The 24980-nt window shown below is 49.3% G+C and overlaps 2 protein-coding genes across 10 annotated transcripts in view; both read right to left on the bottom strand.

The window, feature by feature from the left end:
* Positions 1 to 17329, bottom strand: part of SLC4A5 (solute carrier family 4 member 5) — a 36817-nt gene extending 19488 nt beyond the window's left edge. For 3 of the 4 annotated variants that reach the window (XR_004420215.1, XM_033081106.1, XM_033081105.1), the window contains exons 1-8: positions 17248 to 17329; positions 14992 to 15085; positions 14473 to 14667; positions 9060 to 9189; positions 5866 to 6026; positions 4498 to 4653; positions 835 to 930; positions 86 to 141 (exon numbers count right to left, since the gene is read on the bottom strand). Coding sequence is in view for 3 of the 4 variants with exons in the window: in XM_033081106.1 (XP_032936997.1) it covers positions 86 to 141; positions 835 to 930; positions 4498 to 4653; positions 5866 to 6026; positions 9060 to 9189; positions 14473 to 14667; positions 14992 to 15064 (867 nt within the window). In the remaining variant the exon portion in view is untranslated. Of the gene's footprint in view, positions 1 to 85; positions 142 to 834; positions 931 to 4497; positions 4654 to 5865; positions 6027 to 9059; positions 9190 to 12149; positions 12413 to 14472; positions 14668 to 14991; positions 15086 to 17247 lie in introns of those variants that run through there. The other variant, XM_033081107.1, reaches the window with a different exon arrangement.
* Positions 17268 to 24980, bottom strand: part of LOC117007775 (tetraspanin-15-like) — a 38408-nt gene continuing 30695 nt past the window's right edge. For 5 of the 6 annotated variants that reach the window (XM_033081110.1, XM_033081108.1, XM_033081112.1 and 2 more), the window contains one exon: positions 20642 to 21538. In XM_033081110.1, coding sequence (XP_032937001.1) covers positions 21311 to 21538 — 228 coding nt within the window. In that variant the 3' untranslated portion in view covers positions 20642 to 21310. Of the gene's footprint in view, positions 17467 to 20641; positions 21539 to 24980 lie in introns of those variants that run through there. The other variant, XM_033081111.2, reaches the window with a different exon arrangement.

The raw sequence follows: 24980 nt of genomic DNA, 5'->3' as shown, positions 1-24980 counted from the left end.
CAAGGCTCACACGGACCCGAACATCCCCAGAGCCCAGCAGGGATCGCGTTGGGACATCCTCCCAGCAGGGTTTTGGGATGGGTACCTGGTCAGTGCTCGGTGTGTCCGAGATGTCGTTCATGCTCCGGCTCTGGGCGTGACCTGGTGCAGGGAAGGGAGGGAATGTGAGGAAAAGCCACCCCTGGTGCCAGGAGAAAACTCAGTGGGGAGAATTCGTGCAAAGAAATAAAATATTGTCAATGGTATTCGGGCTTGCAAAGCAGCAGCAGTGCTGGGAAACCCCGGGAATTAGGGAAAATTCCTTCTCTGAAAGGATGGAAAGGCTGGCACGGGACAGTGATGGAATCTCCATCCCTGGAAGGGTCCAGAAACCCTCTGGATGTCGCACTTGGGACATTCTGGGGACATGGTGGCAGTGCTGGTCTTCTGTGATCTTTTCCATGGGTTCTTTTCGAACCCTAATGATCCCAAAACTCCAGAAATGGGAACATTTCCAGTTTCAGCTGCACAAACCCAGCTCCCAGGTTCGGATGGGATTTCCCACCTGGTCTCTCCCAGCCAAGAAATCTTTTAGGATTCCCGTGCTCTTCCAAGCTCCATTCCTTCCCTCCCTAAAGATTTCAAGGAATTTTTTCCTCCACCCTAAGGATTTTGAGCTACACCAGCACCCGCGCTCATCCCGAGCTCCGTGCTGCGCTTCTGGGACAGTGGCCGTGGTGGGCCCTCATTTCAACCTCCCACTCCACCTCTGCAACTGGGAATTTTCCCCATGGAATTTGTTTTCCCATGGAATTTGTTTTTCCAGGGATGTTCCGGTCGGTGTCCCCCACTCACGCAGGCGGCCGTAGCTGGCGCTCTGCCGCATCCGCAGGTCCTCGGTGGAGCGGTGGAAGGCGGCGCCGGCGGCCGGGCCCCGCACGGGGCTGCGGGCTGGGGAGAGGAGAGGAGAGAGGAGAGAGGGGCCATGAGACAGGAGAGGGATCCCGTAGGGAATGTGGGGTGGGATCTTGTGGGGAATGTCAGAGTGGGATTGTGTTGGGAATATCAGGGCAGGATCCCATTGGGAATTTCAGGGCAGAATCCCATTGGGAATGTCGGGGCAGGAACCCATTGGGAATGTCAGGGTGGGATCCCATTGGGAATGTTGAGGTGGGATCCTTTTGGAAATGTCAGGGTAGGATCCACTGGGAACATTGAGGGCAGGATCCCATTGGGAATGTCGGGGTGGGATCCTGTGGGGAACATCCTATTGGGAACATTGGGAGCAGAATCCCATTGGGAATGTCAGGGGAGGATCCCATTGGGAATGTTGATGTGGAATCCTTTTGGAAATGTCAGGACAGGATCCCACTGGAAATGTTGGGGCAGGATCCCACTGGGAACATTGAGGGCAGGATCCCATTGGGAATGTCAGGGTGAGATCCTGTGGGGAACATCCTATTGGGAACATTGGGAGCAAGATCCCACTGGGAACATTGAGGGCAGGATCCCATTGGGAATGTCAGGGTAGGATCCCACTGGGAACATTGGGAGCAAGATCCCATTGGGAATGTTGGGGCAGGATCCCATTGGGAATGCTGGGGCCAGGATCCCATTGGGAATGTTGGGGGCAGGATACCATTGGGAATGTTGAGGGTAGGATCCCATTGGGAATGTTGGGGGCAAGATCCCATTGGGAATGTCGGAGTGGGATCCTGTGGGGAACATCAGGGGCAGGCAAGAAGATTCATCTGCCTGGCACAGAGACACCAGAGATTTGCTTTTCCCTGCCGTGCTCTTATCCCACCCATCGGAACATCCTGTTGGCAGTGAGGGGATATTGATGAAGATGTCCCACCCCAAATCCTGCTGCCCCACACAGGAGCCACCACCCCCCACCCCACCCCCGTGCTCCCTTCTTGGCCGTCAGCGGTTCCAGAGGGGACATTTCTGCTCCTTGGCAAGACCCAACACCCAATTTGGGGTTTAAATCCCATATTTCTCCCAAAAAACCCACGCTTGGGATCTGCCATGGACTCCACGCTCCAAAATATTTCCACCAAAATTTTCCTCCACCAAGCTCCACATTTCTCCTCCCTAAATGGGTGACGAATCCCACTTTTCATCTCAAATACTGGAGCTGAATTAACTCTAAACATTTCCTTTGCCCTCCTGGATTTTCTGTCTTAAGCCCAACATTTTCTCGGGAGACCTCCTAAATTTCAAAAATTCCTTTTGGGAAACTCTCTGGAACACTTTGCCAAGCTGTTTTATGTTTCTGCAAGGCCCCAGCTGCCCCCACAGAGTCTCTGCTCGTTTTTTTATCATTAAACCAAATCAAACCAGCGCCGAAATCCCTGCTGGATTCCCGTGCCGGCAGGATTTATCCTGATAACCACCATGGAGCTGCTGTCTGCACAGGAAATAGGAGGGACCCCCTTTCTCTGCCATTTCCTCTTTGGAATGTCACTCTTGAGGAACTCGGAGCGATTCCATCCCCTCCACCCCATTTTCAGGGGCCGAACCCAACGTTCCCAAGCTGGGCTGGGTCTTGGAGGCTCCCGGGCAAATCTTGGCTCAGAATCCGGGGTCGGATACGGGAATGGGAATGTTGGTCACTGATGGTCACTCCCAGCAGCTGCTGTGCCCAGCAAATCCCGGGCTCCACCGAGTGACCTCCCGCTAAACCTGAGCGAATAATCGGGAAAACAACCAAATCTCCTTTTGTAAGGGCAGGGAAAAGGCGGGATCAGCTGGGAGCAGACCGGATTTGTCTGTGGCGGCCGCGCCAGGAAACCCCGGTGCCAAGCCATGGTCCCCACACTGCGCCATTGTCCTCTGCGCCATTGTCCTCGCGTGACATCATCACACAGTGACGTTATCCTCGCTGCCATGTCGTGATACACAGAGTCATTGACCCCATGGTGTCAGTGACTGTGGTGACATCATCACACAGTGATGTTATCGTCACACTGCACCCTTGTCCCCGCTGTGATGTCATCACACAGAGTCATTGACCCCATGGTGATGTCATCACACAGTGACATTGTCCCCACAGTGATGTCATCACACAGAGTCATTGACCCCATCAACACACAGTGACATTTTTTCCACTGTGATGTCATAAGAGAGTCATTGACCCCCACTGTGACATCATCACACAGTGACATTGTCCCCTCTGTGATGTCATAACACAGAGTCATTGACCCCGTGGTGACATCATCACACAGCGATGTTATCACATGGCGCCATTGTCCGCACTGTGATGTCATCACACGGTGGCATTACCACCCTGTGACATCATCACATAGCGACATTGACTCCACACTGCACCATCATCCCCACTGTGATGTCAACATACAGTGACATTTCACCACTGTGATGTCATCACACAGAGTCATCATCCCCACTGTGATGTCATCACACAGTGACCTTTCCCCACTGTGATGTCATAACATAGAGTCATTGACCCCACAGCGACATCATCACACAGTGATGTTATCACATGGTACCATTGTCCACACTGTGAGGTCATCACACAATGGCATTGCCACCCTGTGACATCATCACATAGCAACATTGACTCCATACTGCACCATTGTCCTCGTGTGACATCATCACATGATGACATTGTACCCACTATGATGTCATCACAGAGTCATTGTCCCAACTGTGACATCATCACTCAGTAACGTTGTCATCACACAGCGATGTCATTACAGACTCATTGTCCCCACTGTGATGCCATCACACAATGACATTTCCCCACTGTGATGTCATTACACGGTGACATTGACCCCACACTGTGCCATTGTCCTCACTGTGACATCATCACCCAGTGCCACTGTCATCGCACAACGATGTCCTCACACAGTGCCATTGTCATCACATGATGTCATCACACAGTGACATTCTCCCTCACACAATGGTGTCATCATGCAACGTCACCACACAGTGATGTCACCACACACTGACACTGTCATCACACCATGATCTTGTCCCTCACATGACAATGTCATCACACAGTGACGTCACCAAGCAGTGACTCTGTCTCTCCATAGCCACATCCCTGTCCCACAGCGCTGTCCCTGTCCCTATCCCTGTCCCTGTTCCACAGCACTGTCCCTGTCCCCATCCCTGTCCCTGTCCCACAGCCCTGTCCCTGTCCCACAGAACTATCCCAGTCCCACAACATTGTCCCTGTCCCACAGCACTGTCCCTGTCCCACAGTTCTGTCCCTGTCCCACAGTGCTGTCCCTGTCCCTATCCCTATCCCTGTCCCACAGCACTGTCCCTGTCCCTATCCCTGTCCCCGTCCCACAGTTCCGTCCCTGTCCCAAACACCTCCTTGGCTCCCAGCTCCCGGTGACCCCTAAACCCACCAGGGCAGAATTTTGGGCTCCTTCCCATCCAGGGTGACATGTGGGTGTCCCAAACCCTTGGGTTCCTCCTTCCCTTCTCCCGAGATGTCCCTCCCCAGCGCCCCAGGGTGCCACCAGGCGGGACAGGAGGACTCACCTGTGTTGGAGGACACGGATTTGCCGATGTCGGCCAGGGAGCGGTGGATCGGCTTCTTGGTCTGGTGGCGGTGCTTGCGCAGGAGGACGTAGCTGAGCTTCTCCCGCAGCTCCGGCTTCAGCAGCCCGTCCTCGATCTGCTTCTCGATGACATCGTCTGCAACACACGGCCGTGGTGACCCCCAAAACCCCCAAATCTGCTCTTTAAGCAGTGACTCCCAAAACCCCCCAAATCTGCTCTTTAAGCAGTGACTCCCAAAACCCCCCAAATCTGCTCTTTAAGCAGTGACTCCCAAAACTCCCAGATCTGCTCTTTGAGCAGTGATCCCCAAACCCCCCAAAATCTCCCATCCTTGATCTGCTTCTCAATGACATCGTCTGTAACACGAGGACACGGTAATCCAGGGTGAACCCCAGGATCCCCCAAAATCTGCTCCTTGATCGGTGATCCCCAGAATTCCCCCAAAATCTCCTGTCCTCGATCTGCTTCTCGATGACATCATCTGCGACACCCTCCCATCATGACCCAGGGGTAACCCCCAGAACACTCCCAAAATCTGTCCTCAGTCTGCTCCTCATTGACATTGTCTGCAATACAGAGACGTGGTGGCCCAGGAGTGACCCCCAACCCCCCCTAAAATCTGCTCCTTGAGCAGTGACCCTCAGAACACCCCAAAATCTTCCCCTTGTGCAGTGATCCCTAACTCCCTCCAAAATCTGCTCCTTGAGCATCCCGTCCTCAATCTGATTCTTGTCTACAACACCCGCCCATCGTGACCCAGGGGTGACCCCCAGGATACCCCAAAATCTGTTCTCCATCTGCTCCTCATTGACATTGTCTGCAACATGTAGTCATAGTGACCAAGAGGTGACTCCCAGAACCTCCCCAAAATGTCCCATCCTTGATCTGCTTCTCAACACAACACACAGCCATGGTGACCCGGGAGTGACCCCCAGAACCCCCCAAAATCTGCTCCTTGAGCAGTGAGCCAGGGGTGACCCCCAGGATCCCCCAAATCTGTTCTCAATCCTCACTGACACTGTCTGCAACACGCAGACATGGCCCCCAGAACTCCCTAAAATCTGCTCCTTGAGCAGTGACCCCCAAAATCTCCTGTCCTCGATCTGTTCCTCATTGACATTGTCTGCAACCCCCACCCGTGGTGATCTAGGAGTGAACCTCAGAACCCCCAAAATTTGCAGTGACTCCCAGATCCCCTCCAAAACTCAACACAACAATTTCTGGAAGGCTCCCAACTCCTCCCTTTGCTCATTCCCAGATAAATTCTGTGTATGGAGCAAATAAATGAGATTAAATCCATTCCCAGCATTTTAGGACACGGGGAGAAAACCCTCTAGGGGCTCCCACCTATAATTTGGGGCAAGGAGTATCCGTCCAGGTCCAGGAGCACCGTTCCCGTCTGGAGACACGTCCGCAGCTCAAAGAGGCTGTGCAGGGACAACGTGGACACGTGGGGTTTGCTCCACCTCTCGCCGCCTTCCTCCACCTTCTCCTCGAACTTGATCCACCTGGAACGAGAGCAGGATGGACCTGGAATGGGTGGGTGTGGGGATACGGGAATGGTTTTTCCTGGGGAGGTTCCCTGCTTGGAAAGCCTGGATTAATTAATCTTGTTCATTATCTGGTGTGGGAAGGGAGAATCCATTGGAGTCATTCTCAAAAGTGCTGCTTCCAGGATTGTGGAGGGGAGGAAAAACTCCCAGTCCCAACAGGAAACACAAATCCATGGAGTTCCACATCCTCAAATTGCTCCTGTGGGGTTTGGGAACTGTGGAGTGGGGAAAAAACTCCCAATCCCAACAGGAAACACAAATCCATGGAGTTCCACATCCTCAAATTGCTCCTGTGGGGTTTGGGAACTGTGGAGTGGGGAAAAAACTCCCAATCCCAACAGGAAACACAAATCCATGGAGTTCTCTATCCTCAAATTGCTCCTGTGGGGTTTGGGAACTGTGGAGTGGGGAAAAAACTCCCAATCCCAACAGGAAACACAAATCCATGGAGTTCCACATCCTCAAATTGCTCCTGAGAGGTTTGGGAATCGTGGAGGGGAAAAAAAACTCCCAGTCCTACCAGGAAACCCAAACCCATGGATTTTTCCCTCCTCAAATCACTCCTGAGAGGTTTGGTAACTGTGGATTGGAGGAAAAGCTCCCTGTCCCACCAGGAAACCCAAATCCATGGATTTCTCCCTCCCCAAACTGCTCCAGCGAGTTTTGGGAGCCTTTTCCATGGAGGTGACCTGGCCTGAGCCTGGATCTGCTCCTGCCTGGAGCAGATCTCCTGTGGGAGAGCAGATCCCAGAGCGTTCCCAATGTCCCAATTCCTTAGGAATGCTCAGTTCCCACCCTGGGCACTCCATCCCCGCTGCAGAGGAGGAGAATTTGCAAACCCTCGGAATTCAGCCCTTCCCTTCCTTGATTTCACAATGAAGACTCCAGAGAAACTTCCAGAATGAGGTGAATGATTCCTCCTAAATGCCTGGGAATGGGGCTCGGGCTCCTGGAAGGGCAGCTCTTGGTTTTTGGGGAAAAAAGTTGCTTTTCTTCCACGGATTTTCCTCCCTGGAGTTTAACCTGACCTGTCTGAGGCTCAGGCGGGAAGGACAGAGAAGGGATTTTGGGAGCAGCTGGTGGTTGGAATGCTGAGGGGGAAGGATGTGGAAAGGCCAGGATGGGATCAGCAAAGAGAAAACCTTGGGTGTGCCCACTAAAAAACTCCCAAAATGTCATCCAGGAGCGCCAGGAACGCTCCAGCAGAACCCCAACAACCGCAAAACCCAACAGCTGGCCCTGGCTCCCATCCCACAGCTCCCTCTGGAGAATCCCTTCCTCCAGCCCTTCGGCTTTCCCGGGGATGGAATTCAAGCTTCCCGCGGTGGCTCCCGCCAAGCGCCGGCGCCGCTCTCCCAAAGCCGATTACGCCGCTGTTCCTCTCCTCTCTGCCCCGTTTTCCCAGGAATTTGGGTTATTAGGGAGCTCGGGTCAGAGTGTGGGATTCAGGGCACGATTCCAGCGCCGCCTTTGCCCCGGGGTTGCCATCCCAGGATTCATTTGTGGGGTTCTGGTGAATTCCCACCTCCCTGCTGCTCCCAGCATCCAACATTCCCACTTTTCCCCCCATTTATTGTGGATTTAGGTGCTCACACCACAGAGCTGCTCCCCTGAGGATAAAGGGTCCCAACTCAGCTGGAGAGAGGGAATTGGAACTTGGAAAAAAGGATAAATTTGGAAATCTCCACCTCCAACTCTCCCTGATGAAAATCCCAATGCAAACGTGGATTTTTTTTTCCTTCCAAGCTTTTCAAAGAGTGGGAAGGCAGAAATAAACAGGAATTTATGGAAAATTAAAGATTTTACCAACAAAATCCAGACACTGTGGAGTGGGAGCAGGGATTGGAACCAGGGGGATCCTGAGAAGCTTCCCAAATTTTGGTTGATGCAAAAAAATCAGCCCAAAATTTGGGATGGGCATCCACAGGGCCTGATCCCAACCTATCCCAATCCCTGGGGTGGGAATTCCACACCCAAGCTGGGAAATTCCCCAGGAAAGGCTTTGGGATAACACCTGGACCCCCTTCCCAAAAAACCCCAACCCCGCTGGTCCTTAAAGCTGAGGTCAGGAAGGGAAAACCCTGCTTGGATTTGGGATCTTCCCGTGGAAAAGATTCCAGGTCAATGAAGCAAATTCCACTTGCAGCTCCTTTGATGATTTTATTAAGGATGGAGCAGGTGGAGTTTGGGTTTTTTATGGTTTTTTATGGATCAGGAGTGGGAAACATTTCACTCTTAGCCTGGCTGGAAAAAGTGTGGAGGGGGGAAAAAAATCTGGGAAGATGTTAAAATGTTCTTTATTCCCATTTCCCAGCTGGAATTCTCCAGTTTCCCAGCACCTTATCCCATTTTTTCACCCTCCCAGCCCTTCCTGCAGGGCTCTGGTGACTCCAGGGGGAAAAGGGATTGATCAAATTTGAGGAAATATGGGATAAACTGGGAATTCTTCTGGCCCATCCTTAGGACGCAGCTGAGGTGCCCATTCCCCTAAAATCCTGCTTTTCCTTCATTTCCCTGATTCAGGAATATCCTTTTCTAACACCATTTAAAAAAATGTTAATTCCCTGATATTCCATTTCCACCTCCCCTCCAAAATCCCATTTCCCTGCATTTCCCTGATTTGGGAATGTCCTTTTTTCCCAATGCTCATTCCCTGCTATTCCATTTCCCCACCTTCCCCAAAATCCCATTTCCCTGCATTTCCCTGATTTGGGAATGTCCTTTTTTTCCTGACACTCATTCCCTGATATTCCATTTCCCCACCTTCCCCAAAATCTCATTTCCCTGCATTTCCCTGATTTGGGAATGTCCTTTTTTTCCTGACACTCATTCCCTGATATTCCATTTCCCCACCTTCCCCAAAATCCCATTTCCCTGATTTGGGAATGTTCTTTTTTCACACCACCAAAACCGACGCTCATTTCCCGACCCCGCTTCCCCGCGGGGATATTTTGGGATGGGATTTTTTTCCTTTTGATGCATTCTCACCTGGCAGATTCCTTCCACTCCATCTCGTCGCCGTCGTGCTGCAGCGTGTCCATCTCGGTGAAGAGTGTGGGGTTGGGCAGCTCGTCCTCCTCCCCCAGGATGTAACGGAGCCGCTCGGCGGCCGGGGACACTGCCAGGGGAAAAAGAGCCGGAATTCCATGGAGAACAGAATGATCCCGCTCCATTCCCACAGGGAAAGGCCCCCGAGGATGGTTTGGGATCACAAAAAAAAGGAAAATGTTTAAGGGGAGGAATGGGGGAACTGCAAATGATCCCGTCCTGAATTCCCTGTGGGAAGAGATGCTGGGGAAAGGAGCAGTGGGATAAGAGTCCAGGAACAAATTCCCATCAAATTTCCCTCTCCAGGAGTTTCCTGAACATTTTCCCCCACATTTTTCCTTCCCATGGATCCATCACAATTCAACCCCTCCAGCACGACACGCTGGGATTTCCCACTTTTCCCACTGCATTCCCGAGGGGAAGTGGGGGAACGACACAAATCCACCATTCCAGCAGGGAAAATTCCTTTTTTTTTTTCCTGCAAACAACTGGGACGGGGCATTTATGGCCTCCTGCTCCCTGTGGAGCAATCCAGGAATGGGATTGGGATCATGGCACCCTCCAGGTGGGAAAGGCTTTTCCATCCCAGCACATTCCCATGGGAGGGTGACAAACTCACAGGGAGGAAAAAAAAAAGAAAATTTGGATTTTCTCTTAACCCTCTCTACCCTCAAGGGGTTTTACAGCAAAACTTCCCAATTTTGGTGGATTTGGGGAGAAATCCAAGCCCTGGGTGTGGCAGGGATGGGGATGAACCCCGGATCCTCCAAGGAAGAGGTGAAAATCCACCTGAAATACATGGAACTGAATCCTGCATTTCCTAATTCAGCAGGGAATTTTTGGGGAAAATCCTCCTTTTCTCCTGCTTGGATTTGGGATCTTCCCATGGAAAAGATTCCAGGTCAATGAAGCAAATTCTACCTGCAGCTCCTTTGATGATTTTATTAAGGATGGAGCAGGTGAGGTTTGTTTTTTGTTTTTTTTTAATGGATCAGGAGTGGGAAAGATCTCACTCTTGGCCTGGCTGGAAAAAGTGTGGAAGGGTAAAAAAACCTGGGAAGATGTTAAAATGTCCTTTATTCCCATTTCCCAGCTGGAATTCTCCAGTTTCCCAGCACCTTATCCCATTTGTGAATAATAATTTGTGAATAATATCCCAATTTGTCAATAATATCCCAAGCTGTGAATAACAAAGTTGGGTAATGCAGCTCCTCAAAAATCATAGAATAAAATTGCCATGGATAAATGCAGGGAAAAATGGGAATATTGTCCTTTTCTGTGGAAATGGTGTATTTGGAATATAATTCTACATCTCCCAACACAGCAGGAATGATCCAGGCTGGGAAAATCTGAATTTTGGGACAAAATCCTCCTTTCCTCCAAGCTGAGAATAACAAAGTTGGGTAATGCAGCACTTTAAAAAATCAGGGAATTGAATTTCCATGGATACATGCAGGGAAAAATGGGAATTTCCCTCTTTCCTGCACAAAGCAGAGGAGTCCAGATCCCAAAGGAAGAGGATGTCCCTTTAGGCTGAGCCTGCTTAAACAACTTAAACCCTTCTAAGCCGAGCCCAAAGCCCCACAGTCCAGCCCTGCTGTCATTCCCATAAATCTGTTATTATGATTATTAATATTCCCGGGAATTTTGGAGCTGGGCTCCGTGCCTGGAGGGTTTCAGGCTCTCTAAGCCTGGCAGTTGTTCTCGGAAAAGGGATGAAATGGGGTGAAATTCTGGTCAACCACCTCCCCACACCAAAAGTTCCCAAAAAATCCCAAATTTGATGAGCTAAAACACAAAAAAAGGGAAGGGATTTTGCTGGAAATCTCTGTCCTGGGTGGGGTCTCTGGTGGGAAAAGGGGATTTGGAATTCTCGCCCTTGATTTTGGGGTTGCTGCTCCCGGCTCTGCTCAAATTCCCTCTTTGGGGGTTTGAAAATGGATCCTTCCCTCCTCACCCTCTGCCAGGGCCTCATTTTGGGGTCTCAGGGCGGTGTCACCCCTGAAAACCCAAAACCTGAAGGAAATCTTGTACAGAAAGAGCTTTTTTCAGCTTCTTCTCCTTATCCTCCGAGATTTTAGGGCATCAATCCAGCTCCCAACTCGAGCTCCCCTCCCTCGCCGAGGTGTTCAACCAACCCTGGCTCGGCCAGGCAGCCAAAATTCCTGGGATTTGTTCACCTGGAGAACCCTTTCACGCCTGAGAGAGCACCCAGCTCTCCCTGCTTTAGGGTTTTTGATTCCTGGGAATTCCAGCCAGCACAGAAAATCAGGGAAGCAGCAGGTGTTTGTTGGAGAGGGGAGAAACCCCACAAAATATCCCAAAATCAGCCCCTGCCCCTTGAGGGGCATCCAGATCTCTCTGAATCAGGTTTTAGGATGGGAAAACTCTGGGATTTCAGCCCAGATTCCCAGGGAATGTTTAGGATCGTTTCCACGGGAAACAGGACAGGAATGATTGAAATCTCCTTTATCCACATCCCAGCCCCGGCCAAGCAACAAAACCTCGCTGGGGATCCTTTTCCAAACCGAAATTCCCGCTCTGGCTTTGGGGAGAGAGAGGAAAAAACCGGGATAAAATTTGGGGATGAGGGAATGCGGCAGAGCCGGGACTAAGCCTGGTTTAAGGTCCAGCATTATCGAGGGGCTGCCGTGGATTCTCCACAGCTTTTCCCTGGATTTCCCTGCCTCAGAGGAGTCCCCAGCTCCCCAAAAACCAGGAGAGCGGGATGCACATCCCGTGTGATCCAACGCTGCTTCCCCGCTCAAGAAACCCCCAGGTTTGGGGCATTTCTGACCCTTCCCAAAATCGACCTGGAGCAGCTGGAGCCGGGAGTTCCCCCGTTTGTTTTTGGGATGAGCTTTGGATCTCTGCACCCGGAGTTCATCTGGAAGTCCCCAGGTTGCTTTTCCAAGGGAAAAATAGGAAAAAAAAAACCAAAAAAACCCATGGAGATTTTTTCCCCCTCCCACCACGGCCACCACGGAGTGCTGGGAAAAAAAAAAAAAAAAACCAAAACCCAAACCCTACCTGGAGTTGTTTCCATTTCTTCCCCTGTTTCTCCCCGGTTTAACCCCAAACCTTCGCTGCGCGGTCCCAAAAAACTCCAAAGCCCTGGAGTTCCTTTATCCTTTATCCACTGCGGCTCGCTAAACTCCCGCGGCTTAGGGAGCAGATTACCGGGAATAAAAACCTTCCCTCTCCTTTGGCTCCCATGACGGGAAGTTACCAAACCGCCGGGATGCACTTGGAAAAGCAGCGGGAAGCGGGAGAGAAGCGCAAAAAATCCAAGATCTGGGGTCGTTCCCTGCGGGATTTTCTTTCCCCACTCGCAGCGGGGTGGGAAAAGCCCCTCCAAAATCAAGGTTTTATTTTTAAGGGGGGAAAAAAAAAAACCACCGGGATGAGGGAGGTTTTTCTTGGGATTCTGTGGGGCGGAGGGGGGTTTTTTGGAGTGGGATTTTTGCTCCATAAAATGAATTTTGGTGTCCAAGGCCATAGGGCAGCCTGGAGTTATCTCTGAGCTGCACCTTGTGCCTGTAGGAAGGAGGGGAAAAGGGAAAAGAGGGGAAAAGAGGGGAAAAGAAAGAGAGGGAATGAGGGGAAATGAGGGGAAAAAAGGGAGAAAGGGGAGAAAGGGGAGAAAGAATGAAAAGAAAGGGAAAAGAGGGGAAAGGAGGGAAAAGAGGGGGAAAGAGGGAAAAGGAGGGGGAAAGAGGGGAAGGAAAATGAAAAGGAGGAAAAAGGAGGGGGAAAGAGGGAGAAGTGGGAAAAAGAGGGAAAAGTGGAGGAAAAGAGGAAAAAAAAGGGGGGAAAGGAGGGGGAAGAGGGGAAAGGAGGAGAAAAGAGGGAAAGGAGGGGACACGCTCCCGCTCCCGCCTCTGCTGAGGGCACGAAGGAGCTGCCAGCGAATAAAAATCCTCTTCCCGTGCAAAAAAACCTGGAAAACTTCAGCTCCCGAAGGGAAAAACGGAGCCGCCCCGCTGGGCCTGAACCCGAATGCAAATTTCCAGCGGGGCGGGGGGGGCTGGAAAAATCCCAGCCCTTGGAAGGGCTCGGCAGCCGCGTTCCCGTGCAAAATGTTAATCTTCCCTAAGGAGATTTCCCTGGAGCAGCAAAACCCGTCAGGAACATGGTGTGATTCCCCACAGTTGTCTGGAACCCCAATTTCAGGCAAGAAAATGCCTCCAAACCCACCCCAATCCCGTTTCAACAGGAAAAACCCGTCAGGAACCTCAAAAAAAAAAAAAAAAAAAAAAAAAAAAAAAATCCCAAGAGTTGTCTGGAACCTCAATCCCAGCAGGAAAAACCGTTCAAATCCCATTAAAATGGGAAAAACCCGTTGGGAACAAGGTGTGATACCTGGAAGTTTCCTGTAACCCAAATTCCAGCCAGGAAAATCCCTCCAAACTCATTTCAATGGCAAAAACCCACGGGAAATGTGATTCCCAAAAGTTACCTGGAACCCCAATTCCAGTAGGAAAACCTCAATCCCATTTAAACGGGAAAAACCAATCAGGAGCACAATGTGATTCCCAAAAGTTACCTGGAACCCCAATTCCAGCAGGAAAACCCCACCCCAATTCCATTTAAATGGGAAAAACCCATTGGGAGCACAGTGTGATACCCAAAAATTGTCTGGAACCCCAATTCCAGCCAGGAAAACCCCTCCAATTCCATTTAAATGGGAGAAACCCATCGGGAACAGAGTGTGATTCCCCACAGTTGTCTGGAATCCCAATTTCAGCCAGGAAAACCCCTCCAAATCCACCCCAATCCCATTTCAATGGGATAAACCCATCAGTAACAAGGTGCAATGTTCAAAGGTTGTGTGGATCCCAAATTCCAGCAGGAAAACCCCGCCAATCCCATTTCAATGGGAAAAAACCGTCAGGAACACGGTGTGATTCCCAAGAGTTGTCTGGAACCCAAATTCCAGCCAGGAAAACTCCTCCAATCCCATTTCAATAGGAAAAAACCGTCAGGAACACAGTGTGATTCCCAAGAGTTGTCTGGAACCCAAATTCCAGCCAGGAAAACCCCTCCAATCCCATTTCAATGGGAAAAAATTGTCAGGAACACGGTGTGAGTCCCAAGAGTTGTCTGGAACCCAAATTCCAGCCCTCCAATCCCATTTCAATAGGAAAAACCCCATGGGGAACAAGGTGTGATTCCCAAAAACTCTCTGGAACTACAATTCCAGGAATTAAATCCCATTCCCAAAGCAAAACCAAACCCAGGACCGGGTGGAAGAAGCGGCGCCCAACCGCGTTGGTTCAATCGCGCCATTGAGGCGATCCAAGGGCGCATCCCAGGATGCTCCAGAACCTTTTCCCATTTTTTGGGAACTCACTGGTCCTGCTGGCGTTGTCGTTGCCGCTCTCGGGCCAGCCCTGGCCGCCGTCGTCGGTGTCCGAGGGCTCGCGGTGGCCGAAGTGCCGCTCGCTCTCGCTTGTGCGGTCGCGGCTGGAGCCCGGCGATCTCCGGCGGCGCCGCTTGCGGCGGTAACCGCGCGGCACCGGCACCCCGATGTAGATGGAGTGGTAATCTGGGGAGGGGGGAGAGAGTCAGGGAAAAATTCCATTTACAGGGAGAAAATGCTGTGGGTGGGGTGAGAATTTTGCGGGAAAAAATTCATTTTCCTGGGAGAAAAATTCCTGGTGAAAATGACATGGATGGAGTGGAAATTGGAATAAAAAATTCACTCTTCTGGGAGAAAAAATCCTGGTGAAAAAGATGTGGGTGGAGTGATAATTGGAATATTGAAAAATTTCACTCACCTTCCTCATCCTGGAATCTCCACTCTGGGAATTCCCAGAATTTCACTCACCTTCCACATCTTGCAATTCCCAATTCCCGGGATTTCACTCACCTTCCTCATCCTCAAATCTCCTCCGGGAGCTGCTGAGGCCGCGCTCGCTCATCCCATCCTCATCCTCCAGCATGGTCCTGCTGCTCGGGGGGACCTGGGGAAGGAGTGGGATTTGGGATTTTTATGGGTTTTGGGATTTTTATGGGATTTGGGATTTTGTGGGGTTTGGGATTTTGTGGCATTGGGAATTTTTACGGGATTATAGCGGGATTTGGGATTTTTATGGGATTTGGGATTTTGTGGGATTTGGGATTTTGTGGGATTTGGGATTTTTATAAGATTTAGGATTTTATGAGATTGGTGGGGGAAGAACCTCTCTGCACACCTGACAGGAGCTTCCTGCTATGGAATCCTTCACTTGGGAACATCCCAGCGGATTCCCAGTGGGAGAGGCGGGAGCTTCCCTGGGATCAGTGGGCACCCTCCAGCACTGCCTGCTTCTGCCCTGCCTGTCCTGTGCCACCCTGTCCTGTCCTGTGCCACCCTCTCCTCTGCCACTCTCACCCTGTCCCACCCTGTCCTGTGCCACCCTGTCCTGTGCCATCCCTGACTCATTCTGTGCCATCCCTTCTCTCCTCTCTCCATATTCCCGAAATTCCAGCTGGATTTCCCTGGGATTCTATCCCCAGCCTCCAATTCCTGCTGTTCTGAGGGTCCATGAAGTGGAGGAGAACATTCCAGAGATTTCCCAGCACCATTCCTGGACACGAATTTCTTGGAATTCCAAAGATTTCCTGGCACAACTCCTGACAGGAATTTCCTGGAATTCCGGAGCCTGGCACAATTCCCGACAGGAATTTCCCAGAATTCCAGAGCCTCCCTTATTCCAGGGAGGAATCCCAAAGGGATTTTCCTTCCCCCATCCCTGATCCCACATTTCCCTGGAATTTCCCAGAATTCTGGAGTCCCCCATTATTCTGGGGCGACCATGCACATCCCAAAGGGATTTTCCAGCACAAATTTTCCTTTCCCCATCTCTGATCCCACATTTCCTTTTCACTTCCATCTGCTTCCCCGTTGGATCCCAGTGGGATTTTTTTGCCAGGGATGTTGATTATTAATTAATTAATGACTCCCTAATTAGCTGACCTCCAGTGATTGCCTTTCACACTCGGCTGCCCGGGCATGGCTGTTTCTATTCCCGGCCCGGTCGATGCCTCCCAAGGTCACTGGGAGGGCGATCCCGAGCGGCATTCCCGCATTTTCCATCTCTTTTCAGGAGAAAAATCCCAATTCCAGCCAAAATCCTTGGCAAACAGGGATGCCCAGAGCTGCTGGGCCTGGCAGGGTGTGAATTCTTGACCCTTTTTCCCTTTGGAAAATCCAATTTATCCCAGTCCTGCTCAAATCCAGTTTATCCCAGTCCAGCTCAAATCCAGTTTATCCCAGTCCAGCTCAAATCCAGTTTATCCCAGTTCTGCTCAAATCCAACTTATCCCAGTCCTGTTCAAATCCAATTTATCCCAGTTCAGCTCAAATACAGTTTATCCCATTCCTACTCAAGTCCAGTTTATCCCAGTCCAGCTCAAGTCCAGTTTATCCCAGTCCAGCTCAAATCCAGTTTATCCCAGTCCAGCTCCAGCCCCATCCCAGGTAAGATTTAAACTCTATTTCCAAGATTTGGGATTTTTTTCCATCAATCTGACACTTTAGGCAGGAATTTATTTAATTTAGGGGTTTTCCCCTGGAGGGAAAATCCAAACTGGGGAGTTTTTGGGATAACGTCATCCACAAGTCTTGGCTTCCCAAAAACATTGTGGGGAGAATTCTGAGGATTTTAGGAAGCTGGAAAAGCAGAAAAAGCAAGAAAACGCATCCCAGTCTCAGGCAGGAATAGTTTTACTCTTAAAAATGAACATTTAAAAGATAAAGGATCAGAACCCTCAGGAAATTCCGGCAGGTCAGGGTTCTCAGATGATGGATTGGGATACAGACCCTTCCAGCTGGGGAAAACCAGGATTTTTTGGGAATCTGGATGAGCTGGGCAGCACAAAGAACCCCCGGGGTAAAGCCAGGCTTTGTTAGACTTGAATAAACAAAAGGTCCCGCTCGATTCCAGGGTTGGAGAATTTGGGAATTTTCCCTCAGATATTTCCCACACATAATTTTCCCCCTTAAATCCCTGAAAACCAACCCGGAGCAGAACTGCTGGAAAACCCAACTCAAATTCTGTGGAAATCCAGACAGGGAAAGCAAAGCGTTGCCGTCACCATCGCCATGAAACCCCAAAAATGAGATTTCCCCTTCCAAACTCACCTTGAGCTCCCTCCAGAAAAATATTTGGGAAGGGGCTGCGGAGCAGGTTCAGGGAAAGCCGGGATTGCCTGGAGTCAGAGCTGTTCTTCCCACATCCCATCAACTCCAGTGCCGGCGGCTCCGGCTGCCGATGGATTTTGGGCAGCGTCGGTCGATGCCGGGAGCGCGGAGGATCACGGGGAGCTCCGGGAGGGAACGCGGAGCCGACGGAATCCGGCCCTGCCCAGGGATGGGATTTCCATGTGGGACCACTGGGATGTGGGAAATTCACCCAACCTGCAGGATTTGGGTTTGCTGGAGTTGGGGGGGGATTTTTTTCTCTGTGGATTTTGGTTCATTTTAGAGGGATTCGGGAGGAAATTGCTCTGATTTCTGTGCTCCATGCCTGGATCTTAGGGAATGGCAGGAATTTCCAGCAGTGAGATGATCCCAGACCCCATCCATGGGATGATCCCAAATCCCCTCAGTGGGATGATCCCAAACTCCCAGCACTGGATGATCCCAAATTCCCTTCAGAAGGATGATCTCAGATCCCCTCAGTGGGATGATCCCAAACTCCCAGCACTGGATGATCCCAAATCCCCTCAGTGGGATGATCCCAAATCCCCATCCATGGGATGATCCCAAATCCCCTCAGTGGGATGATCCCAAACTCCAACCAATGGATGATCCCAAATTCCCTTCAGAAAGATGATCCCAAATCCCCTCCATGGGATGATCCCAAATCCCATCCATGGGATGATTCCAAATCCCCTTAGTGGGATGATTCCAGACGCCATCCATGGGATGATCCCAAACTCCCAGCACTGGATGATCCCAAATCCCCATCCATGGGATGATCCCAAATCCCCTTAGTGGGATGATCCCAAACTCCCAGCACTGGATGATCCCAAATCCCCTCTGTTGGATGATCCCAAATCCCCATCCATGGGATGATCCCAAACCCCCTGGAGAGCTGGGACCAGCCCTGGGGGATCCCCCCCAGCCTGGGTGGGTTTAGGGTCAGGATTGCCCTGGAATTCCTGGAATAATTCCCAATTCCACATTTTCCTTTCCACATCCATGAATTCGGGGTCGGGAATCGGCCGTGGCTCCGCTGCCGTTTCCGCCCGGATTCCTCCGGTCCCTCCAGCCTTTTATCAGGAATGTCAATAATTCCCCATCCAACAGCCCTGGTCCTTCATTCCAGAGAAAAAACAGGATTAGGAAATGGGATTTGGAGCTTTGGACTCATCCCAGACCAGGATGAGATCCCAATTTTCCCTTGGGAACGATCCCATGTCCCAGTCCGGGTGGGATCTGAGCTTTATCCCGGCTCCTGCTGGATCGGATTTTCCCTTTTCTGTGAATCAGGGAATTTGGGAATGTCCTCAGTTTCCTTATTAATGTTGGATTTTGAGGGAAGATTTGGGGATTTCCTGCTTCAACCTGTTTTTCCCATTTTCCAGGCATTTCATTCTCTATGGGAATGGTTGAGCTGGGAGCCCAAGCAGAAGGAAAATTAAATTTCCCCAATAATTATTATTATATAATTTATTATATATAATAACAATTATATATAATTATATCTTAAAATTATAAAAATATATATCACAATATATAATAAATAATATATAATACAATATAATATAATACAACATAATATAATGTAATAGAATATTACATTACCTTATTTTATATTATTTTATATTATAACATTTTATTATATTATATAGTTATCGATATCATTATATAATTATTGGGAAAAATGGATTTTCATTCCACTCGGGATGGAAAGGGATTTTCCTTCCCCTCCCAGGATGAGAACCCGCTCCCACCCCCACCAGGAAATTGGAAATTTTGTCCTGGAAATCAAGAGAAAAAAAGGGAATTTTGCTTTTTCCCTCCGAATCCACAGGAATTCATTGGAATTTATCACCTTGCATCCCTCGGGGTTTTATAAATTCCCAGTTTTAATTCAATTTCCCAGAGAGAGGGGGAAGAAAGAAGGAAGCAAAGGAAAATCCCTGGAGTCCACAAGGAAACAATTCCCTAAATATCCGAGTTGATCCCAATTCCCTGAGCTGCTCCAGTTTTTACCTTTCCCACCTCCAAAAACTCCCGGATTTTGGCCAAAATCTGCTGGAAGGGAAGGCTGGGAATGGTCGGGAGAGGGAGACAGAGCCCAGGAGTCCAGGGAGAACTCAAATATCCCAATAAATGAGAATTGCCACCAAAAAAATGGAATTTCCGACCCTCTCGGGAAAAGCTGACTTTGGACCCTTGTCCTTTCCCTTTTTTCCCCCCTTTTCCCCTTTTTTTTCTCCACATTTTTCCTTTTTCCTTCTATTTTTTTCCCCTTTTTATTTCACTTTTCCCCCACATTCCCTTTTCCATTCCCTTTCCCTTTTTCTGGTTTCCTTTCCCATTTTCCCCTTTTATATTTCACATTTTTTCCCCTTTCCTTCTCCTTGCACTTCTCCCTTTTAATTTAATTTTTTTTCCTTTCCCTTTTTTCCCTTTTTCTTTTCCCCAAATTTCTGGGGATAAAATCCCACATTTTTGGGGGGATAAGCCCCCCATATTTTGGAGATAAAACCTCACGTTTATGGAGGATAAAATCCCACATTTTTGGGATAAAACCCCATAATTTTGGGGATAAAGCCCCATGTTTTTGGGATAAAACTCCATATTTTTGGAATAAACCTCCACATTTTTTTGGGAGAAAAGCCCCACATTTTGGGGATAAATTTCCTACTTTTGAAATTCTTCCACTCCAGAGTGGTAGCAACCCCTCCCCAGTTTTGAATTCCCTGATCCTGAGAGATCTGGGATGGAATTCTCACCTGGATCAACAAAAAAATTCCCACCAGAAATTCCATTTATTGGGGAAAAATCCCAAATCCCCCCTCGCAGTCTAGGGAGGGTTCAGGCATTCCCACAGTTTTTTACAGTTTCCCCAAAGAAACTTCAGGAGCTGAAAGGAAAAAAAAACCCACATTTTTTTACAGTTTTCCCAAAGAAAGAAAAAAATCCCATTATTTTACATTTTTCCCAAAGAAACATCAGGAGCTGAATGGAAAAAAATCCCATTTTTCCCCCCAGTTTTCCCAAAGAAACTTTGGGAGCTAAGAATAAAAATTCACATTTCTCACATTTTTCCCAACAGGAGCTAAGAGAAAAAAATCCCGTTATTTTACAGTTTTCCCAACAGGAGTAGAGAAGAAAATCCCATTATTTTACTATTTTCCCAAAGAAACTTCAGCAGCTGGGAGAAAAAATCCCATTTTGTACAACTTTTTCCAAAATAAAAGGAAAAACCCCATTTTTTACAGCTTTCCTAATGGGAGTAGAGAAGAAAAATCCCATTATTTTACTATTTTCCCAACAGGAGCTAAGAAGAAAAATTGCATTATTTTACAATTCTCCCAAATAAACTTCAGCAGCTGAGAGGAAAAACCCCATTACTTTACATTCTTCCCAAAGAAAGGAAAAAAACCCTTTTTTTTTACAGTTTTCCCAAATAAACTTCAGCAGCTGAGAGGAGAAATCCCATTATTCTACAATTTTCCCAAAAGGAGCTAAGAAGAAAAATTGCATTATTTTACAATTCTCCCAAAGGAGCTGAGAGGAAAAATCCCATTTTTTTACAATTTTCCCAACAGGAGCTAAGAAGAAAAATTGCATTATTTTACAATTCTCCCAAAGGAGCTGAGAGGAAAAATCCCATTTTTTTACAATTTTCCCAACAGGAGCTAAGAAGAAAAATTGCATTATTTTACAATTCTCCCAAAGGAGTTGAGAGGAAAAATCCCATTTTTTTACAATCTTCCCAACAGGAGCTGAGAAGGAAAATCCCATTATTTTACGGTATTCCCAAAGAAATTTTGGGAGCAGAGAAGAAAAATTGCAATTTTTTACAGTTTTTCCAAAGAAACTTCAGGACTTGAGAGGAATAATCCCATTTTTTTACATTCTTCCCAACAGGAGCTGAGAAGAAAAATCCCATTATTTTACAATTCTCCCAAAGGAGATGAGAGGAAAAATCCCATTTTTTTTCCATGTTCTGCGCTCCTCGTCCTCCTCACACCTTGCTGTGGCAGGCGGTTTCTTCCTCCTCGTCCTCACCGGGATTTACCGGGATGTATCCGCCCTCCCTGGGCAGGCACCAGCACCAGCCGGCGCCGCGGAGATCCAGGGAGGCGAAGCTGAGATCCCGCGACTGCAGGAGCCGCGAATCCACGGAATCCAGGCGCGAATGGATCTCGTTGAGCTGCTGCCAGTGCAGCCAGGCCATGGCCAGGCCCAGCACCTGTGGGGTGGAATTCCCAATCCAGCATGGACTTGGAGGTTCCGGGGATATTCAATATTTATTCCCAAAATCCCATCTGGACCTGCCCATGGAATTCTGGAATGGTTTGGGGTGGCCCTCAAAGCTCATCCCATGGATTCCAGGATTTCCAGAGATCCAGGTGGCTCCAACCTTGGACAGCTCCTCTGGGAATTCCATCCCAGTCCCTCCCTGTCCTCATTCCTTCCCAAAATCCCATCTGGACCTGCCCATGGAATTCTGGAATGGTTTGGGGTGGCCCTCAAAGCTCATCCCATGGATCCCACGATTTCCAGAGATCCAGGTGGCTCCAACCTTGGACAGCTCCTCTGGGAATTCCATCCCAGTCCCTCCCTGTCCTCATTCCTTCCCAAAATCCCATTTCTATCTCCATGGAATCCTGGAATGGTTTGGGGTGGCCCTCAAAGCTCATCCCATGGATCCCACGATTTCCAGAGATCCAGGTGGCTCCAACCTTGGACAGTTCCTCTGGGAATTCCTTCTCCAAATCCCATCAAATCTCCTCTTTCCCAATGGAAACCATTCCCTGTGTCCTGTCCCTCTATCCCTTATCCAAAATCTCTCCCCAGCTCTCCTGGAGTCCCTTCAGGCCCTGGAATGTGCTGGAAGTTCTCCCTGGAAATTCCCTTTTCCAGGTGAACATTCCCAGCTCTCCCAGCCCAGCTCCTGGCTCAGTGTTGATTTTTTCCTGCCTAAATCCACCTGGATGTGAATCCCAAAGGGATTTCCCTGGATCAACAGCTTCTCAAAACCAGAAAAAGTGGAAAATCCCATCTCTGGAACGTTCTCCCAGCCCTGGGAGCAGCTGGTCTCGCCCAGAGGCTGCTCTCAAAGCAGTTCAGTGTTGATTTCCCCTTCCCAAATCCAACTGGAAGTGGATCCCAAGGGTATTTCCTTGGATTAACAGCTCCCCAAACTCAGAAAAAGCAGAAAATCCCACCCTTGGGAATGCTCTCCCAGCAGCTGGGAGCAGCTGGGCCTTGCACAGAGGCTTCTCTCCAAGCAGTTCAGTGTTGATTTTCTCTTCCCAAATCCACCTGGACATGGATCCTAAGGGATTTCCATGGATCAACAGCTCCCCAAACTCCAAAAAAGCAGAAAATCCCATCCCAGGAATGTTCTTCCATCACTGAGCCCACCCTGGAGCCCTCAGCTGGCTCCTGCCCCGTTCCCACTTTCCCAGTGTCTCCCATGGATCCTCAGGGATTCCCTGGGAATGGGATCAATCCCAATCCTGGGAAGGACAGCTGGTGGTTCCAGGGTTTTCCCAGCTCTGGGAATTCCAGAATTCCTGCCCTTTGGGTTGGAAAAGGCACTGCAGGTGCTGGAGGGGAAAGTCTGGAATTCTCTGGGAGTGAGGCTGCCACATGTGTGGGAAGTTTGGGAATGGCTCTGACATTCCAGGAGCTCTGGGGAGAGCCTGGAAACACCACTGGGCTAATGGGATTGTGCTGATCCCCATCCGACAGCAAATCCTTCTGAATTTCAGCTTTCCAATCCCATTTCCACGGATGTCAAGCTGCAGCCTCATTCCCATTATTAAACTGTCATCACTCCCGATTAAAATCCCGCTCCCGTGGAGCCGGAAAAACCTTTGGAATGAGGGATTTTAGGGCAAATTTGTCATTTTTCCCTCCTGGGAAGATTTGTGTTTGCATTGCATGGAAACAGAGCCAGGTCTGGGGCAGTGATCCCGCCTGCTCCTCCTGCTGAGGGATCCCAGAGAAAATGGGGAATTCTGGAAGGGAATCACATCATCCAAAGGTCTCACTCAGGATCCTGAACCCCAGAGAAAATGGGGAATTCTGGGAGGGAATACAACCATCCAAAGGCCTCACTCAGGATCCCAAATCCCAGAGAAAATGGGGAATTCTGGAAGTGAATCACATCATCCAAAGGTCTCACTCAGGATCCTGAATCCCAAGGAAAACCAGGAATTCTGGAAGGCAATCCAACCATCCAAAGGCCTCAATCAGGATCCCAAATCCCAGAGAAAATGGAGAATTCTGGAAGGCAATCAAACCATCCAAAGGCCTCAATCAGGATCCTGAATTCCAGAAAATGGGGAATTCTGGAAGGGAATCACATAATCCAATGGTCTCAGGATCCTGAATCCAAAGGAAAATCAGGAATTCTGGAAGGGAATCCAACCATCCAAAGGTCTCAATCAGGATCCTGAATGCCAAGGAAAATCAGGAATTCTGGAAGGGAACCAAGCCATCCAAAGTCCCCGTTCAGGATCCCGAATCCCAGAGAAAATGGGGAATTCTGGGAGGGAATCACATAATCCAAAGGCCTCAATCAGGATCCCAAATCCCAGAGAAAATGGGGAATTCTGGAAGGCAATCAAACCATCCAAAGCCCCCGTTCAGGATCCCGAATCCCAGAGCCGTCACTGCCGCTGAGTTACGATCCCATTCCCATCCCAGCCCGGCCCTAAATTCCCTCTCCCACTTAATGAGAAATGTGGAAGCTGTCAGGAATTATGGATGCATCCAATATCCGAGGGTACCGCGTTTTCCCGGAGCGCCGGCGGATCCGTGGATTTTACGGCACCGCCGAGCTCGGGAGGAGTCGCTGCGGGGGAAAACGGGAACAAAACCAAGCAAAGCTGGGGCTGGAAAAATTAAAAAGCAGATTTTTTTTTTTTTCCAGGATGGGGATCCAGGAGAACTGCTTGGGAATTGTTGCCACTGGAAGTTAGGGAACTTCCCAGCTGGAATTTACCCTTCCCAGGCTTTTTGAGTGCCCAGAAAGTGAAAATCCATGGAAAAGCTGCTCCGCCAGGAGGTAAATAAATCCCAGGAGCTTCACACAAGGGAATTCATAAAACTTCCAGTGGGAGTCGTGGGAATTCCCATGATTCCCATGGAATGAGACACTCCTGAACCCAAAGAATTCTGTGATTCCTCTAAACCTGATTCCTGTCTCCCATGTACAATTCCAAGGCTCAGCTCCATTCCAAAGTCCAGCTTTGCTCATGGTGTCTCCATTGGTTCCTTTGGATCATTTTTCCACCCCAAATCCTCCCTGGAAGTGATGGACAGATCCTCTCTTCCTTCTCTGCATAAAGGGCTCAGGAAGTTTGGGAAGGAATAAAGGAAAAGGCTCAACCTTCCTTTTTCACCTAATTTTCCAGGGGTTCATGGATGTTTTTCCTTAGGCATGGGCTGTGCCTGACTTCAGCAAGGAAAATTCCCTGGGGAAAAAACCCTTTTCCATGGAAATGTGGGAACGTTCCCTAGTCCTGGAAGGATCCTGGTCACATGGAATGCTGAACCATTCCAGGCATTTCCAGAGTTAACAAAGCTCAGAGTGGGGTTTTTCCCCTCCTTTTTTGATTTGGGATTGGGATTTATGGGGAAGTCAGACAGAAAAATCCCGATTATTCCGTTTTCTCACT

This window comes from Catharus ustulatus, chromosome 27 (genome assembly GCF_009819885.2).
Source record: "Catharus ustulatus isolate bCatUst1 chromosome 27, bCatUst1.pri.v2, whole genome shotgun sequence".
Classification (NCBI taxonomy): Eukaryota; Metazoa; Chordata; class Aves; order Passeriformes; family Turdidae; genus Catharus; species Catharus ustulatus.
The sequence above is the reverse complement of the archived record's forward strand: the minus strand, read 5'-3'. Positions and strand labels throughout refer to the sequence as shown.